Source organism: Monocercomonoides exilis, assembly GCF_001643675.1.
Source record: "Monocercomonoides exilis strain PA203 chromosome Unknown scaffold22-1379369, whole genome shotgun sequence".
Taxonomy (NCBI): Eukaryota; Preaxostyla; order Oxymonadida; family Polymastigidae; genus Monocercomonoides; species Monocercomonoides exilis.
The window spans coordinates 59,342-78,074 of NW_027150567.1; the positions used below are offsets into that span (position 1 = coordinate 59,342).

The following is an 18,733-nucleotide window of genomic DNA, read 5'->3' on the forward strand; positions in this document are numbered from 1 at the left end:
CGATATGGAATTTTCCGATGAAAAAATAACAGGCCTTAAAAAATTTATAAGCCTTATTAAAGAACAGCCCCAACTATTGGAAGTTCCAGAACTTAGCTTTTTTAAGCAATATCTATGTTGTATGATATCTTTTGATGAATAAACAATCATTGCAATGATTATACAAACATATTTCGTTCGTTTGCTAAGCATTGGGAGCTTCGATACCTCATTCGAGTGAAAATGAAAGTCACAAAGGTTTGAATGTTACTTTTCGTTCAAAAATCGTTTCATTATTTTCATTGGGAAAAAATGCATGCAAATTATGTGAAAATACTATTTTCCATATAAAGAAAGCCAACAAGAAGATTCTGAGTTATCTGAAGATGACATATTGATTGAAAATCCAGATATTCCTCTTATCTCACCATCTGAAAATGATGTTCCAATACAAATTCCTGAGGAATCATCCGAAACTGATTATGAAAAAATCGCAGAATTAAAACATCAAGCAATAGAAGCAAGAGATTCTGGAGATTTACTGAAAGCCCTTGAATTAATCACTGAAGTGATAAATCTTAATCCAAATTCAACAATTAATATTGGAATCAGAGGTCAGATATTGCTGGAATTGAAACGTCCTCTGTCTGCCTTGTCCGATGGAGAAGAGGCAGTAAAGAGAAATGAAAATTCTGCCAAAGGATATTTAATTCGAGGGAAAGCAAAGATGATGCTGGGGCAATACATAGAAGCCTATAAAGACATTCAACAGGGTTTGTTCGAAATGTTTTTAAAGTCAAAACCAGGCAAGAAATTGGACTGCAATTATGAGAACATTTTGATTATTTTTTATTTTTAAATTGAAAAAAATTTAGTAATTTTTTCAAAATATGAATATTTCATATTTTTCACAATTAATACTTATTTTTGATTTGTACTTGTTTTTCCACATGAATTATAAAATGCATATTTGCAGCACAACAGATTGATTTCAACGAGCAAGAAGCAGCGAAAGCAGAACTTTTAGCAAAAAAGGTTCAATACCTTCAGATTATTGAAGGCAGAAAGCGAAGAAAGGAAGATTTGAAGGCTGCCAAAGAAAAAGAAAGAAAGAGAAAAGAAGAAGAAGATTTCAGAAAATCGATGATGGTTTGTCTTGTTCGTGCTTTCTTTTTCTTGAATAAAAAATTGTTCATTGTGATATTTTCTGAACTTTCTTTTCTGTGAATTTATTTCAAAATAAACATTTTCAAAAATTAAATTATTGTTTTTCTATAATTGATAATCCTTCCTTCTGATTGCTCAACTTACAAAATTCAGAAAGTCCACCACATTCACAACGAAGCGGAATATCAGCACTTTTTGTCCATGTCTTCATCTTCTTCAAACGCACATCCATTCTCTTTCTCACCTTCTCTCGTTGTTGTGGACTTCAGTGCAACGTGGTGTGGGCCCTGTCAACAAATCAAGCCTGTTTTCGAGTCTCTTCCTGCGCAGCACCCGCGCGTGCTGTTTTTGCATGTGGACGTGGACGAGAACAGACAAATGGAGGAGGTGCAGAGTGTTTCTGGTGTGCCCACTTTCCGGTTTTGGAAGGATGGAAAGAAAGTGGACGAGTTCTCTGGAGCTGACGAAAGAAAACTGAGGGATCTGATTGAAAAATACGAGTAATTTATATATGGAGCAAAAAGGCACAATTTTTTTAAAAAAAGAAACAACTTAAAGAAGAAAGTTTGATTTGAAGGAAGTCATTTATATTTTGATTTTGTAACAAGAAACTGGATTCTGGAAAATTTCTGATTGCATTCAAAGCTTGTGAACAATGCACGATTTTTTGGAGACCATATGATTTTCATGAATATTGAAGATTTTACAAAAAAATCTTGAATTTGAAAAACATTTGCAAAAAATACAATAAAATAATAAGATTTCCAATATATGGAGCGATTTTTTTTTATTTTCTTTTTTTTTTCCAAAGAGAGAATTATCTTTCAGAATTATTTGCAAATCGTGAACAATATTATCGTTAATGTGCTTTCATAAAGATTTGAGAGCCGATATGTGATTTGAAGTTGATGAAACTTTAAACATGGGAAAATATGTATATACATTTGGTGCTATACCCGGAACTCAGTGCCAAACCCGGAACTGAATGTCCCTCTGATTTGAGTTTCATTACAGCCTCTATCTTGTGTTTATTTCATTTTTGCAACATTTGGATCGATTATTTTCGATTAATGAATGAAAACAATTGAAAACAAATGTATTATTTTGTTTGGTTCTTTAGATAAAAGACTCCCTTATCTGGAGGGTTTCAAGTTGAAATGAGAATTATTTGATTTATTTTCTATTAATTCAGGAAATATTGGAAAAAATGATAATCAAACATATATTATTATCGTTGTTTGCTTAATTGAAACTTGTTGCATTCCACATCTTTGTTGGTTCTTTTTTAAAATTAATAAAATGGACTGCATTGTTCTCCTGATGAAAGCAATTATGTAGAATATGAGACATGCGAAAACAAGAAAACTGAAAAAAAGACAAAACAATCAAGAAGAACTGATTCCAACAGAGCACAGTGATGATTATTGAATTTTCCGAAAACCCAGATTAAGAAATCAGCACTTCTCTTTTCAATCACTTTGTGTTTTGGAATGAATTATTTTTCTTATTTCAAGCTCTCTTTTTGAAAAAACAGGAGATAGCGATCTTTGGCGGCTCAATTTCTTTCTGAATTGAAGTCTTTCATGTCTTTGATTGGTTTCGTTTTCTTCTTTTTCTTCTTTCCTTATTCTTTTTCGACGATTCAGAATCTTTTTCTTCGAAGGATTATTTGAAGAATCCATTAGCTTTTTGAGATCATCATGACTTCGTTTTGAATTTTGTGATGAGCGTTGACTGTTGGAACATTGTGATTCAAATACTTTCATTTGAGAACAAAGAATTGATAGATTGTTTTCAGCTTCCTGTATTTGATGTTGAATCTCTTTTAATGTGGTCACTTTCGAAGAAAACTGAGACATAAGAGGAGGTGTTTCTTTGGAAGATTTGGATGATTTTGAAGAACGAACAAGTTATTGTTTGACTGATAATGGCTTTTGCACTTTTAGGAAGTCAGTTGTCACAGATTTGGCTGATTCATGTTCGCTAGCTGTTGGATTTTCGAGATCTTTTTTAAAAGAAAAATCTCCGAATAATTCATTTTTCCATGAATTTGAAGATGCTTTCTTTGCATTTTTCTCACTTGACGAAGAGACAGGAGAACCTGATATTCTTGTTCGAACAGAAGAAGCTGCAATAGGCCACACTCCAGTTTTGACAAATGAAGCTTTCACGGTGGAAAAAGTTATTGCAGCTGCTACAGCATCAGGAAGTGCATTTGCGAGAGCAGATCGATAAGCACTCAAAGAAAACTTGGAAGGAGGGCAAAACTTGCTGTAGAGTGTGAACTTAAAACGAGAAAATACATAAGAATCACATGGCTGCAGAAAATGAGTCATGTTTGGAGGAAATTTCAGAATAACAATATTATTCTTTGCGGCTTCCCTTGTCACTAATTCATCATCATGTGATCTGTGATTGTCCATCAGTTGAAGAGCTTTTTTTGTTGAATTCGGTTTAACTTTGGAGGTAATCAGAGAAATCCAGCAGCCAATCATTATTTCTCTGAAAATCTCTTTCGTTATCCATCCTGATGAAGAATAAATGTTACGAATATCAAAAGCTGACAACGAAGAGAATTCATCTGGAGTTTCTTTTCTGGGCCATAACAAAAATCTTGGAAGAGAAGATCCGTCTTCGCATATACACAAGCACAATGTAGCATTTGGAACTTTTGGTGGTTTCGGCGGAGAAGGAGGAATCTGGTTTTTCATTCAAACCACAAGTTTCATTGATGTTTCACCGCAGCTTAAAGAAGTTTTATCGAAATTGAAGATTGTTGATGAATCAATATTATGCTTTTTGATGACTTCAGCAAAGTATAAAAACCATTTTCGAACATTTTCCGGGGATTGAGCTGAAATTTTTGACATTTCCATTGGTCTGGATAAAGCCGATTGTGATACTTCACTTCTTTCAATAAGTTTGTAAGCATATTTGCAGTTTACTGTTTTTGGAATTTGTTTTTCATCACATTCTTTTTCCAGCAGATCAACGCACTAAATTAATATTGAAAAGAAATCTAATGCAAATTTAAATTGATAATTGAAAAAAACCATCGATTGAATATCTTTAACTCGAACAATCGTATCTTCAGATAACATTGCCATAACCTGATTTTCAATGGTTTCAAGCTGACTTTTGGATATCGATAATGGATGACCTTCTTTTCCAACAACTCTACAAGACTTTTCCGCTTTGATTCCCCGATACCATGCGCTTTTCGAAATAGCTCCTGATTAAATTGCTGTTTTGAAATTGACAGCATTTTTGCATTTGATTTCGAAAACTTTTTGGCTTGCCGATTTAATATTTCTATATTCACTTAAGGCAAGTGTACGTCTGAGCTGCAGAGGTGAAAGTTGCTGTTTATTTTCCATGGTTAAGGGTTTCGATCAATAATTCAAAATAAGTTGCAGATGACTTTAAAATCATGAAGATGTCTTAAACAGCAAATGACTAACGGAAATTTCAAACAATTCGTTTATGACAACAAAATATTCTGCATCTTGTTAATTTGCGAAAAAAAGAACAAATTGAAAGAGAAGCATTTGGAGTTGCTAATACTTCTCAATCAAACAAAGATATTTAACTTATCCAACATTTATATCTGGAAAATGAATTTATGGATTTTATTGTACAAAACAGAAGTGTTTTTGAACAACGAATAAGTTTCTCTGATTTTCAAAAGAATTATTCAGTTCCGGGTTTGGCACTGAGTTCCGGGTTTAGCACCAATAGTATATAGTGTGTCACAAATCCGGGACATGTCACAAATCCGGGAAAGTGCATAAATTTCAGCTTTTATAAAACTTTTCACACATTCATTTGTTTCAAATTAAATAAAGGATGCATTTGAAGTTATAAGAATTGCTTTTTTAATATTACAGTTTTCGTAAAAACCCTTTTTCTTCTGATTTCGTGTTATAAATAAATAATGAAGAAAAAGGGTTTTTACGAAAACTGTAATATTAAAAAAGCAATTCTTATAACTTCAAATGCTTCCTTTATTTAATTTGAAACAAATGAATGTGTGAAAAGTTTTATAAAAGCTGAAATTTATGCACTTTCCCGGATTTGTGACACTCTATATATTTTATTCAAATCAATAAAGTTTATGTTTTTTATTATGCAAAAAGTTCAACCATAAATTACATCGAACTTGAAAATAACTTGTGAAATAAAAAACACAACTCAAACATTCAGCTCTTATTGAGAAAACATCCATCATCCTCAACCACAAAAAAAGAACTTATCTCAAAAGTTTTTTTCTCTTTTTTCCATAATTTTGTCATGACCTCACTGTAAATTCTCACGAATATTTTAAAAAAAATAAAAATGAAAGAGAGACACGTTGAATGTTTTATAGATATAAACTTTTTCTCTTTGAAAAGTCATTTTTTGCTTCAACGTTTGAGAATCGAATTCGTTTCATTTCTCCTGGAGATGAATGCTCAAATGAAATTGTGCATCTAATTGAAAAAGCGTTGAAAATCAGATGACTGAATTGATAGAATGCAGAAAAAAAGACAGGCTCAATTTGAAACAATGAGTATTGATCTCAATCAATGGATTGTCAAGTGAGAACATCGCCCTTCCAGAGATGGGCTGGAAAAAAGTGCGAGATAAAAATATAGACAATAACATTTAAACAATAAAAAGTGTATAATAAATTATCCGCTTCACTTCCCCACCGACTTCGCCTTTTGCTATGGTTGCGAAGAACAAAAGGCAGGGGACTATGCCCTTCGGAGCTGTCTTTTGAAGGCTGCGCAGGGATCCGGTGAGGCGAGAATGTTCATGGAGCAGAAAGAAAAACCACTCTCTTCCATGTGAGGATTGGAAAAGATAACTGCCTATGCAGGACTCTGCATCCCGCTTCTCTGTTGCATCAGCAGAGCAACCTCAATCGTCACCCACTGTATGGACTGCTCTGACTCTTCTGTGTTAAAAACAGTCGTTATCGTGTTGAGGAGAAAGCTTTTTGATTAAAACTGTTTATTCATTCTATTTGTATATTTTCAGATCCTAGACGTACACAAATCACTTCGGGCGTTTATTCTTTCTTTCTCTCTTTCTATGTCTCGCCCTTTTTTCTAGCCATCTCCCAACATGCTTCTGGTTCCACTTCGCACGACTCCGCCTATCGTCTATCCATCCGCATTGCTATTATCTCGGAGCAAACATGTCTCACTGCGTTTTTATTAATTCACAATGGAGCGAATCAACAAACGCAAGGAGCAGGTTTGCTCCTCAATAATGAGTCTTGAAGGCCCCTTTTTTATATATTTATTTTGATTAAATTCCACTTTTATTAATTTATTTATTAATTTATAGTGATCTTAAACCCTCCTGCTTAACACTTTCTCGTGCGGCTGATGAATTGAAGGACTGCGGATGAAGGTGCGGCCCCTGTCTCTACTCCCTCCCTCTCTTGGAATGTTTTCGGGGTGTTCTCGATCGTGTCTTCTGCGCTTGAACAGTCATGATAATTTGCCCTATGCTTCTCTTTCCGCGCCTCCTCCGATCAGTTTCAAACTTTTTCTGTGAGGCAATCTGTCTGCTTTCCGTCATTTCCATAATGCTGCGGGGAATTTTGAGGTGTGTTTTCCGATTCAAGAGTGATCGCGATGGGGAGTTCCGTGACAAAGTTATTTCTCTTTGCATTCTCTCTTCTCAAAGCTATAAGTCTCGTTTCTTTAGCCACTTTCTCCTTCCTCATATCTTCTTCTCACGCCGTTTCTGATGTCTTTTCAGTACAGTTTTTTATCTCTAAATTTGCTTTCTCGATTCTTATTTCATTCCTTTCTCTATTTGAATCCAACATTTCTTCTTCTCCACGAGGGGATTCTTGGAAGTCGATCGTCAACAAAATCCATTTCATATCTTGAACAGGTTATATGTATAAAATTTTTGGGCCACTCTTGATCCTGGCTCCTCTCTTGCGTGCATGTTGCTCGCTTTCCAATCCGAGCCTTCATATCTTGATATGTGTTTTGAAACTTTATATCGAATCGAGAACACTTTCAAAGTGTCGTGTATTTCAAACTATCTTTGGATAGCTTCTTATTATTCTTTTATTCTCTGCATATTTGCATGCAGATTTTCTCTTATGCCAACCACACTTGTTCATCCTGAAAAGTTGTCTAGACAAAATTGAACCATCGTTGGAGCGTTTCTTCTGTATTAATGAGTGCGTTTGAATGTGTGTTAATATCGATTTTATAGTCTTCCTTAATGTTATCTTTATCTACACTTCTATTAATACAGTATCTTCTTTCAATATAGAACACTCCCTTCTCAATCTCTCCAGCTCAGCTAGCTCTAAAGTTACAAAATTACAGTGAGGATGAGGGCTCTCCTCTGGAGTGCTTGTGGGTCTGTGAAATTCTTTGTGGCTTTTTTCACTTCAGTAATAATTGCAAAATCCCACATTGGTTTACATCATTTGCCCTTTCTCGGCTTTTCTCCAACATAAGTTTTTCTTTTTTCTTTTTCTTTTTTTTTTTTTTTTTTTTTTGAAATAAATCTATATCTTTCACATTCGTATCAATTTCTCTGAAAAGTTTAACAGACTCGAACACTTTTAGTTCAGCTTTATCAATCTTTCCACTTGAAACATTTGTTATGGATAGAGTTTCAATAAATTCTTAAACAGTCCACTTGGCATCTTTGGTTGTGAGTGTGTCAGTATCAACCACACTTTCTCTGTCCAAAAATTGTTAAAATTTGTACAGCGCTCTCCACGTATCCCTTTCGTTCTTTTTATTAGTCAAAATTTCTGCTTATATATCCTTCACTCCAACGTCTTCTCCCCATGTCTGAAAAAGGTCCCTTCTTCGATATTCTCCTCTCCAGTCTAACACTTATGATTTCTAATGGGGGTAACTTCTAGTCATCATTTCACATCTCTTTAAAGGTCAATCTGATGTTTCTCAATTACAGATTAGCACTATCTAGTTCAAATACAGCTCAATCACTCTTTCCACCTTCTCAGAGAGGATAGTTTTTTTTAATAGTTCCGCAGGGCACAGGAGCAATCGGGTCTGAAATTGAATCAAGTCTTCTCGGTACAATTGTTTCAAATATCTCTGCGACTTTTTCCCACTCTCGGTGCATTGTCCTGTTTTTTCTAAGTCCGTCTGAGTATGTCTAGCAGCATTTCAGCTGAGATATGCGGAGTCTTCTTCTAATTTCATCACGCCGCAACATACGTCTTATTTCAGTATCCGCCTCTCGCGGTCTTCCGCAGTCTCATGCTCTATCTTCTCCTCGCTATTCTTTGCGGATTTCACTTCTTCAATTTTCTCCCGAAATTTCGCTGTTACAATATCTACTCCTGACTCGCGAAAATGCATTGTTCCTCATCTTATTATCGATTCGTAATCTCTCTCACTTTTTTTCTCTATCCTTCTCTCACAGCAAACTCAGCTTTCTCTTCCTTCAAACCCTTTCGATCAAAAGCAATTTGTCACTCCACTATAACCTCGCGACAATACACAGCAATCTTTTATCTCTCCGTCCCGTTATATTTCACGGTTTCACTTTTGTAATTATTTCTCTTATATTGAATCGTATCCTATCTTATTATAAATTGATGATATTTCACTCTTTCAGTTTTGATATGTTGTTGAAATGCAGCTTGTCTCTGTTTCCTTAGCAAAAGTCTATTGATTTTCTGAGCTTTCAATCTCAATTATCATCTCGCTGCGAAGCGCGGTTCTCTGCTCTATCTCCACTCATGATCTCGTGATTGAACGCGGTTTCTATCTTTCATCTCATGGACTTGCTGCAGAGTGTGGTTCTCTTTTCTCTCTCTTTTCTCATGATCTCGAAATCAAACGCTGTTTTATTCTCTGTTACTATCTCTCGAATGTGCACAGCTCCGTTAAAAATAATTATCTTTCAACTGTTATGAAATGATCCTTCTATTAATGTCTCGCTGCAATCTGTGCCTCGATTTTCAAAAATATCCTTGTTATATGGCTAAATTTTTTTGAAAAGTGACATCAGATCAAAAATCTGACCCATGGAAGTTATTTTTTAATCATTCCGTTACCATTATACGAATGGATATATCAAACTTTCATAATGATATTTGTTGGTTCATTGCAAACCTCTATATAAGGAAAAAATTTTTGAAACAAAAAATAATATATCCAAGATTTGGATCAAAATAAAAATTGAGAATTTTCGATGAATATGCGATAATAATTTTTGGTATATCATGAAATTGTTGATACATAAAGTTCACAACGTGTTCCTTAATAATTTTTGTTCGAAAAATTTTTATTCTCATGTTATTTAGTAATTTGTTATATCAGAAGTTTTTTTATGTTCAATCTGTATCTGAACTTTTCTCTGAAATAAAATTTGCCTCCACATGTTCAATGCATATGAAAATTGAATAATTTTAGTGGTTTTCATTTTGTTTAGACCATAAATTTTATAATTAAATTAATTATTTGAACATATTTTTGAATTGAAAGGTTTGTTGTTAATAGCCAACTTTTGTTTCATCAATTACGCAACAGACAAAGATATGAATTCGAGCGCATTTCCAGGATGTGGAAGCACAATGAAGTCAAAATGAGGCTTGATGATGTTACGTGCAGGGAATGAAAACGAAGTGAAAGTGAATGGAGGATCTTTTGATAGCTTCTTTTGTTTGTAATCCAACGGATTTGGGGGATGAATCCTTCTTCGATAATTGAATAAAAATCTACTTACTTGATAACTTCTTCCTTTGGTACAAACACAAAAGTTTGCACATTGATCAGCTGGGGATACTCTTGCACACACACATCTCACTTCACCACTTGCATCTTCACACGCAGGAAACATCACACAATCACTCTCTCAAGCACATTCTTCACATCCATCCGTAACAATTTCATTGAAAATTCCACATCTGCTCGGTAATAATTCTCCTTTTCCTGATACTTGAAAAAGACTTCCTTCTCTTCCTCCTGCGACAAATATGAGCAGCCTCTTCGAACTTTTTCATCCATTGTTCCTTCTGTTTCTGCCCTCACTCGGTTCCCTCCCTCTCGTCTGCAACACACGTCATGCTCCCGCATTGACGCACGCACAGGATAGCGCTATACACTTGTCTCATTGGAAAAAAGAATTCATACAACGACATCTGCGTACCATACACCTTTAGAACAATGCTCTGTGTTCTTGTCTCGCTGCACATTTGTTGCAGGATCAACTCTCCTGGCGCTTGTATTTGCACCATCACCGAACTCTATACTCTCATCGTGTTATTCGGAACTGCACCACACACATACTAACCCGGCTCGCATCTTCTCCCACTCCACATCCTTCCTCGCCTTCTACCCTCCTCATATACCTCCCACTCTTCGCTCGCATCATACACAAACTCCTTCACAACTACCGACTTCATCTGCAAGCATTTGCCTGGCACATTTAACCAAAATCTGTGTCACCTTGTTTGCATTTATCATTCTCTCTCTCCTTCCTATCCCACTTCTTCTTTCTTTTCATCAAACGAATTCATCTACTTCACAAACAGCACAGCTGCTGTTTTCATTCTCCAAATTGAAGAACATCCCCTTCCTCAACTCGTCTCTTATGCCTTCTCCATGCAAACCTGCAGCGCACAAACATCTGTCAGTGCGGCTTCAAACGCTGCTGACGTAAACGTATCAGTACCTTCAATCATATTCGCTGACTCAAAAGGAAAAGCCATCTCCCACTTACACGTATCGCTTACCACCTCTTGTCCCTCACATCCAAGCAGATTCCACAAATAACCCAGACAGAAATGGCTCCACTCAATTAGAGCATTTAGAAAAGAAGCTACGTGATGATATTATTTCTCCCTCTCCTCCTTCAAATGTTCATCCAACTGAAACTTTGCAATTGGTGCTATCTCTTCTTCTTCCTCAACATCACCTCCACCACCATCTGCAAAAGAGTTAAAAGAAGCAAAACCAAAGTCATAATGCTTATTCTCTGTGACCATATTCAACAACTTCTTAGTACTTAACTGAACATCCGCTCAAAAAGAGTGGACAATCTGAAATGCTCTTCGAGGCATCGCTCCTGCTTGCTCATCCTCTGTATTGCATTCGATTGTATCAACGTTATCAGCATCAACACTGCCAATACACCTGTTCCTGCCGTCTCAACCATCGACATTGCCATTCAACCACTCAACCTCTCCTCTCTTTCAATCTGCTTCGTCTGCCTCATCTGCTATTTCGCTTCTGTTGCACCTCCAAGCAGACACAGCATCAGCTTCAGCTCGTCATTGTTCCGAATGTTTCACCCGCCCATTGCGCGCATGTCACTCAGCTGCACATCGTTGAAAATAATCTTCTGCATGTAAGGCAGAATCCCTTCTTTATTCTGCACAAGCTCCATTAGCTTTATCGTTGCCGTCTCATTCGAAACGCAAACTCAAATCATCTTCACTTCCATCGTTCTGATATGTACTTTCATCTTGTGACAAAACCCCTCTTTCGTTGAATGCTTGCGCCGATGCTCCTTTCACACTGCTCTTTCTTCTTTCTTCTTCTTCTTCTGCCTCAATCAACCCCTCAACATCCAATCCCGATCGAAGCACTGTCTCAAACATCTTCTCCTCTTCTTTCTTATATCTCGCTTGCTTCTTCATCTTCACTTTCACATTCTCCACAAGCGCCACACATTTCCTCACACTCCTCTTTAGTAATTCTTCTCCTCTTCCTTCTCCTCTTCCTTCTCCTCTTTTCTTCGCCTTCTGCCCCAACTCCACCAGTCTTGCTGGCTCAGGCACCTGCTCCACTGCATTCGGCCCAGCAAACAAAGCCGGCTCTGAATTATTCCTCAAACAGCCTCACATCATATGCGCCCAGAAAATTGTGGTTAATCATCAACTTCTTTTTCCTTGCCAAACTCAGCTGAATGGCTTTCACAGAAAATTTCTAATCCTTTTTGAATTGTAAAACAGTCATCTCCTCACACAAAAATTCGCCGTATCGATCGCCAAGCTCTCAGAATTTCTTCTTCTTCTTCTTTAAGCAACTTGCTCAACTCCTCAAACACATCTCAACACTCTTCAAATGCTCTCACTTTAGCCTCATGATTCTCCTCCTCATTCTTCTTCTTCGTCTTCGTCTTCTTCTTCCTCTTCTTCTTCCACTTCTTCTCGTTCTTCTCCTTTTAATTCTTCTTCTTCTTCTTCTTCTTCTTCTTCTTCTGCTTTTCTCTTACGTGATTATTCAGAAGATTATTCTGGTTCGTTGACTTCACGTTCATTGGACATCGAAGAAAGAAGAAGAAGAAACAAAGAAAGAGAAAGAGAAAGAAGAAGAAAAACAGAAAGCCAATTTTATCAAATAAAAGGAAGAAATTACAAGAAGGAGAAAAATAATTCGTTACTTTGTCCTTCTTCTTTTTCCTCTTCTTCCTCTTCCTCTTCTTCTTTTTCTTCTTCTTCCTCTCGAAATTCCTTTCGAAATTCTTCTCCTTCTTCTTCTATCAAATTCTCTAAAAATGATTAAGTTTCGTTGCAAAAAGAAGGAAAAGAAGGAAAAGAAGCGAAAGAAGGTATAAATCAACAAACTTCTTCTTCTTCTTCTTCTTCTTCTTCTTCTTCTTCTTCTTCTTCTTCTTCTTCTTCTTCTTCTTCTCCTCCTCCTCCTCCTCCTCCTCCTCCTCCTTTCTCCTTTTCTTCCATCCGTTTTCGATCTCCCGCCTCACAGACTTAGATCCACCTCCACCACCTTCGCCGCCACATGCTCATCGTCTGTCACCACTGAAACAGAATTCCTTACCTTCACTGCAATCACCTCCGTCGAGATAACCACACACCTCCTCTTCAATTCCATTGTAGCTTCATTCAACTCAACCGTTGTTGTCTCCACCCAAAAAAAGATGTTCTTCAGTTCTGCGTTCATCCCATTCCCTCTCCCATCATCCTGTTCATCATCTTATTTCTCTTCATCTCCATCGAGACTGCCATCTTCTCTCCGCTTGCTGCTCCTCCACAGATCGTATCCCCTACAACTGTGCTCACCTCCTTCCTCCAAGTCTTCTGCATCACAACCCTATGTATCTGCTCAGACTGCGAATCCATCGTATTTCCCAGCGGCGCTACTGACGACTGCCTTCACTGGATGTTTTCTTGCTATATGTCCAGCCTCTATTTTGATGTATTGGACGAAAACTACCCTCTCGCCTTCTGCAACTATGCCTCCATTCCCTCACCTTGTCATATCTGCTGCGTCTCCGGATCTGGTTCCCCGTCTAACACACTCCCAAACGCATGTACTCACTTCATCACTGCACAATTGGTCAGAATCTTCTTCACATCACCTACTTCTGCTCCTTCTCTGCTCTGCAGTGAAGCTTCAATCCCCTTCTCCGTTGTGAACTTCACCTTCAGTGAATCATCCATGCGCAATATCCAACGACGCTGTCACTGCACAGCACAGCAGCCGAAGCTTCATCTCAATGTGCGCATTCGCAAGGCGGATCAGCTCATCTTGGCTAGCAAAGATACCACAAGCAGGCTCGCACTCCTCTGCTTTGTTCCTGAAACGTTCGACACTAACACAAAACTGGTCTTCCTAGTCTTCTTCAATAGTCTTCTTCATCCATGCCACCCCCCTGTTGCATATGGAACCAAAATCTCGCAAGGCTCCAGAAACGACTACTTCTTCGGTGTTGTGCTTATGCTGCATTTCCGTTCGTTGATTCACGACGCTGCACGACTTCTTGGAAGCAGCATGTTCAGTTCGTCCGGTACAGTCACAGGCCTCTTATCCGCTAAACACACGTCTCATTCGCTGACTGCCTTGTTGGATCAGAACACTTCTCTTCGGCTTACCACCAGATTAAACAACAACGAGTATTCTGCTCTTCCGCTTGAATTCTTCTTCCACTCCAACTTCCTCCGCCTTTTCTCGCTCTTCCAGTTATGCAAATACAATTGTCACTGACGATAATGATATATCCTTTTTCCTTATCTCAGCAGTCACTAGCGCCTTCCTCACTTCTTCTTTCTCTCTTTCTCTCTCTCCCACTTTGCATACTGCAGCATTTCGCCCTATCACTTAGTTGAACAGCTTCTCCACCACACGCCTCAACTGCAGCGATCGTGAAACCAACAGCTCATTCGCCTTCCACAGCAGCGACAAGTCAAACAGATCGAAGATCAACTGAAACGCAATCACATCCACAACTGTAAAGATCCTCTTACTCCCCGACATTATGCCCTTCAATGCAACAAGCTACAGAAGCGACTCCACTTGCGGAACAGAAAGCATCGCCCACCGCGCTATTGCAATAACATTTGCTATGTATGCACGCAAGCAACATCAGGCATCTCGATCCCTTAGCACATCTCAGCATCATTGTCAGACTCTAATTCCAATTAATTTGTCTCGGCTGTAACAGAAGCATCTGAAAGATCAATCAGTTATTTATCAACCAATGTCAAAATAACAGCGAAAATAAATGTGACTCAAGAAAAGAATTTTTATTACAAAAAATGAGTAATCTTTTAAACCTTCATAATTTAAATGTTACATCAGTTAAATATAATATTCTGTCTGATATTTTTGTTATTGGATTTTTAATTGTTTTTTGAACACACCTGTTTAAATCTAGAGCAATTTTTCCTTCCATGAATTGATATATTTTTTTAATGAAAAACGCAAGGAAAAAAACAAAACAAGCAACTTTTCATCTATTCTTATTCCAACAAGTATAAATGATAAAATTTTCGTTATATTTTTAAAAATCAAACGAATATTCAAACGAATGCAATGAAAAAGATGAAAACAAAGACAAATAATAAATTAAAAACAAATGAACAGAAAAATGATATTTATCAACGCTAAAACGACGAAAAATATAAATGTTGACGAAATATTTGCATATTAGAAACTCAATTATTGTTGATAGGAGCAAAAAAAGATGACACAATAATAAATTTAATATAAAATGGGAACGGAATGATCGAAATCTTGTGATCTTTTTTGATCTTTTGTGGGACAAAATTAAAGTCATGGAACTTTTCAAAAAAATTTTGCCATATATGTGTGTGTATGTTTTCTTGCTGCATTTATCTAAACCTGTGTGACGTGATAAAGATTTTGTCTTCACGTCCGTCACTAAATTTTTTTCACGTCAGTAGATTTTTTTTTTTTTTTTTTTTTTTTTTTAAGTTACAAATACGAATAAATAATAGAATGTGCGTTTATTATTTTTTTCATAAAGACAATATTTAGGGCAAATTTTTTGCTATTGAGAAAAAAACTGAGATTTGTTCCAAACTTTTTCATCAATCTTTTCATTATAAATCAACCAAAACAATGCAAAAAATTACAGAAAAATTCAAAAATTGAAAAAATATGTGGAGAATATCGAATGGAACAAAATTCATAAAGCGAAAAATATCGTCCCATTTTGATAACAATGTCCCATAATGAAATTATATCTTTAATGAAACTTGATTTTGCTTTGAAATTCCTATATTATTTTGATCATCCTCAATATAATGAATAATCAATGATTTTGTCACGAACGTTTTGAGTTTTTGTTGCTCGAAAATTTTTTTCATCGATGCATAACCGAATTCAATGTGAAAGGCTAAATGTCCCATTGTCAGAATGTTTTATTCCTTCGAAAATTCAGTCAAAGATAGCAACTTGAAAAACTCAAAGGTTTGCAAGCATTTATGAATCGAAATTCTTGATTGTATCTTATGTATCTAAATATATGTTTATGAATTTGAACGCTGTGATGAGGAAGAGCAGAAACAGAACATTGAATGAAATGAATAAAGAACAATTCATTTCATTTTTCACAGAAGAAGTAATCAATGAAACGTGCAAACTGATTACAGAAAAGAAGCTATCAACAGAAAATACCATTTTGCTGTTGAAGTCCATTGGATATTGTAGTGAATTGAAAAATGCTTATAATCTGCACTTGAAGAAACTGCATTGTGCGAAAGATATGAGAATATTATAGTTGAAGAGATAAGAAAAGAAGAGAAGAATGAAAAACTTCTTTTGTTCATTGCGAATGCTTCCTTATGCCTTATCAGAGGTTTTTATCAAAATCATTTTCAATCTGTGAGCCCCATCTTCTGAAAGTTTATTCAGACAAAGAGTGAAAGATTGAAATTCTTAAAGAAGTTGAAATGAATTACTAGCATTGAGATATATTGGATGTTGTGTTCAAGCATTTCTTTCTCATTTTTGATATTAATTATTGATTTTTTTTTTAATTCTGACTCAGAAATCTTAAAAAAGCCATATTTGAATTAGAGAATAGATATCACCGAATATTGTCAGGAGCATCCCAATCTTTCACGACTCGCCTATCAATCTGCGTGGTAGTTTTTGATAAACCAACTTCGGGTTTACAGAAGCTTGAAGGGAGAGGTTGTGAATATGCTGCATTTTGAGAAAAAGGTTGAAAGAGAATTGGATGAGTTGAAGAAATGTGTTAATTTTATGAGAAAAGAAGAAAGAGCAGGAGAAAAAGAAACGAAAAAAGTGCTTATTATATTGAGATGGATCCAAACATTGAATTCTTATTTTTTCAAAGTGCGGATTATGGAATGAATAATTCACTGAGCTTTTCAGCAGAGTTGTTCAGATGTTTCGTGCAGCTGAGAATAATTACTGAGATATTGGCAAGGAATACATTGATTTCTTTAGCGAGGCTGTGAATAACAGTGCAATGAAGTTTGAAACTTTGTTGAAGGGAGAAGCTATCGATCATTTTCGGATGAGATACAGAGGGCAACGTTGGATGACAAGATGTTATATGATGACTTTGTATTTTTTTAGAATTTTTTGAGGCAATTGAAAGGAAAGGATATTTGTGGGAGGAAGAAGCAAAAACAAAAGTGTTGACATGGAAGGAATTTGAAAAGATAAATGAAGAAGGATCTGAAAATGTCATTCTAAATTTAAAAAGGAATGAATTTTCATTTTCACATAGAAAATGATGATGAAGAGTTTTCATTTTATTTTTTTTTGATTTTTTGCGAATATTTCAGCAAATGATGACCATTTCATTCAATAACTTAAATTTGATATTTTTATCAACCATTTCGAAATATGGAAAATAGGAATTGATTGGATTTTTGGATGCTTCTGTTTTTAACAACTTTGTAATAAAACGAATAAAAAAAAAAAAAGAACCTTCAACTGTTCACAAAGAAGAGAGAAATGGAGATTCTGGTTCTGTTTGATTGAAGAGTAGCTTTTCTGTTAAAACGGCCTCTTCAATTTCTCAAGCAAGCTTATGATAATTAACTGGTTAAGGGAACACCAAAATATTCACTTCAAAAGTTTTGCTCCACGTTTTCGTGCATTTGTATAATTCCTTTTCTAAAACTGTTGGTAAATATCTGGTTTAGAAAAAATATTTCTGAACAAGCAAGATCAATAAAGAAATTTATCTGCAAATTTTATTTCTTTCTTTGTTTTGATATGCTTTCTTGTTAAAATCACTACCGCGGCCAGGCCTTCTGACTCATATGGGCTGAGTTGATAATAAGTTTTTGACTGAAAGAAGAGTTATAAAGATAAGATGATGATGAATGGACTCTCTGACAATATGGTTATTTGCATGGCGCTGTGAAAAGAAACTGAAATATTAAACTCTGTATTTTCTGTGTTGAAAATCTATTGTTTGCTGTAATTTAAGGAATTAGATATTTCAATATCTCATGAAGAAAGTCTCTCAATCGATTCATCTTTCACAATCAAAATTGGAAACATTAAATACTTAGGATGGATCGGTTTTATTCTTTTCGCATAACAACTATCTGAGCTTTGTGCTCCATGAAAAATGAATTTTCACAAATATTGAAGCAAAGAAAATTCTTGGAATAAAAATTTATGTTTTTATATTTTATAAATAATTGTGCGAACCTCTACGACTCTTCATTGCTTCCATTGCAAACGTGTCAAACAGATAGTTCTCTTCTGACAGAAACATTTAACTTACAGTTAAGAACAAAAATACATGAGATATTTAAATCAAAAATTAACTGCAATTTAATAAATACCAAGTTTGTATTTCATTTCACAATATTTGCTTAGTCATATGAAACGTAATTTTGTATTATCTTATTGTATTAGAAAATTATTGTTTGCTTTCTTTGAAAAAAGGAGAAAAAAATAGAAAAATTAAAAAGTTATGGTTGAATCCAATCTTAAACGAGAATCTAGGTAATTTTGTTATAAAATAATGGACATTTTCATTTTGGTTCTATTTCCAACAGAATAACTTCTCTGACTTCATGTGACGTCAGTGACTGAGCGATGTCAGTGACTTATCAAAATTCCGATTTTGATGTTCACGTCAGTGAAATTTTCATAATGGAAATATTAATGAATGAATAAAAACTTTTTTATTTGATTATTCAGAAAAGAATCGCAATAATATTAATAAAAAAATTAATTTTGAACTAATATGTAACAATTACAATTTTTTTAAGGAATTGTTATCACAGACGCAAACATTTTTTTACGTCCGTCAGTATTGAAATTTTTCACGTCAGTGGTCATTACGTCACACAGGTTTACATTTATCAATATCTCACGAAGCT

At 35.5% G+C, this 18,733-nt stretch overlaps 5 protein-coding genes across 5 annotated transcripts; 2 read left to right on the forward strand and 3 right to left on the reverse strand.

Annotated features, from left to right (window-relative positions):
- Positions 1-4: 4 nt before the first annotated feature.
- On the forward strand, positions 5-1,918 carry MONOS_9857 (Protein disulfide-isomerase; the record flags this gene model as incomplete). Its single annotated transcript, XM_067880394.1, has 5 exons — positions 5-119; positions 190-237; positions 333-752; positions 956-1,128; positions 1,300-1,918. 5 exons carry the CDS (start codon positions 5-7, stop codon positions 1,648-1,650), a joined length of 1,107 nt encoding a protein of 368 aa, XP_067727356.1. The 3' UTR covers positions 1,651-1,918.
- A 1,138-nt stretch (positions 1,919-3,056) lies between these two features.
- On the reverse strand, positions 3,057-4,253 carry MONOS_9856 (putative DDE superfamily endonuclease; the record flags this gene model as incomplete). The annotated part of the gene is made up of 3 exons (XM_067880393.1): positions 3,057-3,845; positions 4,050-4,142; positions 4,200-4,253. 3 exons carry the CDS (start codon positions 4,251-4,253, stop codon positions 3,057-3,059), a joined length of 936 nt encoding a protein of 311 aa, XP_067727357.1.
- Positions 4,254-6,001: 1,748 nt separating this feature from the next.
- On the forward strand, positions 6,002-6,544 carry MONOS_9855 (uncharacterized protein; the record flags this gene model as incomplete). The annotated part of the gene is made up of 4 exons (XM_067880392.1): positions 6,002-6,064; positions 6,169-6,197; positions 6,244-6,387; positions 6,481-6,544. 4 exons carry the CDS (start codon positions 6,002-6,004, stop codon positions 6,542-6,544), a joined length of 300 nt encoding a protein of 99 aa, XP_067727358.1.
- Positions 6,545-10,174: 3,630 nt separating this feature from the next.
- MONOS_17562 (uncharacterized protein) lies at positions 10,175-10,858 on the reverse strand (the record flags this gene model as incomplete). The annotated part of the gene is made up of 4 exons (XM_067870494.1): positions 10,175-10,251; positions 10,304-10,393; positions 10,441-10,552; positions 10,760-10,858. 4 exons carry the CDS (start codon positions 10,856-10,858, stop codon positions 10,175-10,177), a joined length of 378 nt encoding a protein of 125 aa, XP_067727359.1.
- Positions 10,859-10,981: 123 nt separating this feature from the next.
- MONOS_9854 (uncharacterized protein) lies at positions 10,982-11,788 on the reverse strand (the record flags this gene model as incomplete). Its single annotated transcript, XM_067880391.1, has 2 exons — positions 10,982-11,076; positions 11,572-11,788. The coding sequence occupies 2 exons, from the start codon at positions 11,786-11,788 to the stop codon at positions 10,982-10,984; spliced, it is 312 nt and encodes a 103-aa protein (XP_067727360.1).
- Between the last annotated feature and the right edge of the window lie 6,945 nt (positions 11,789-18,733).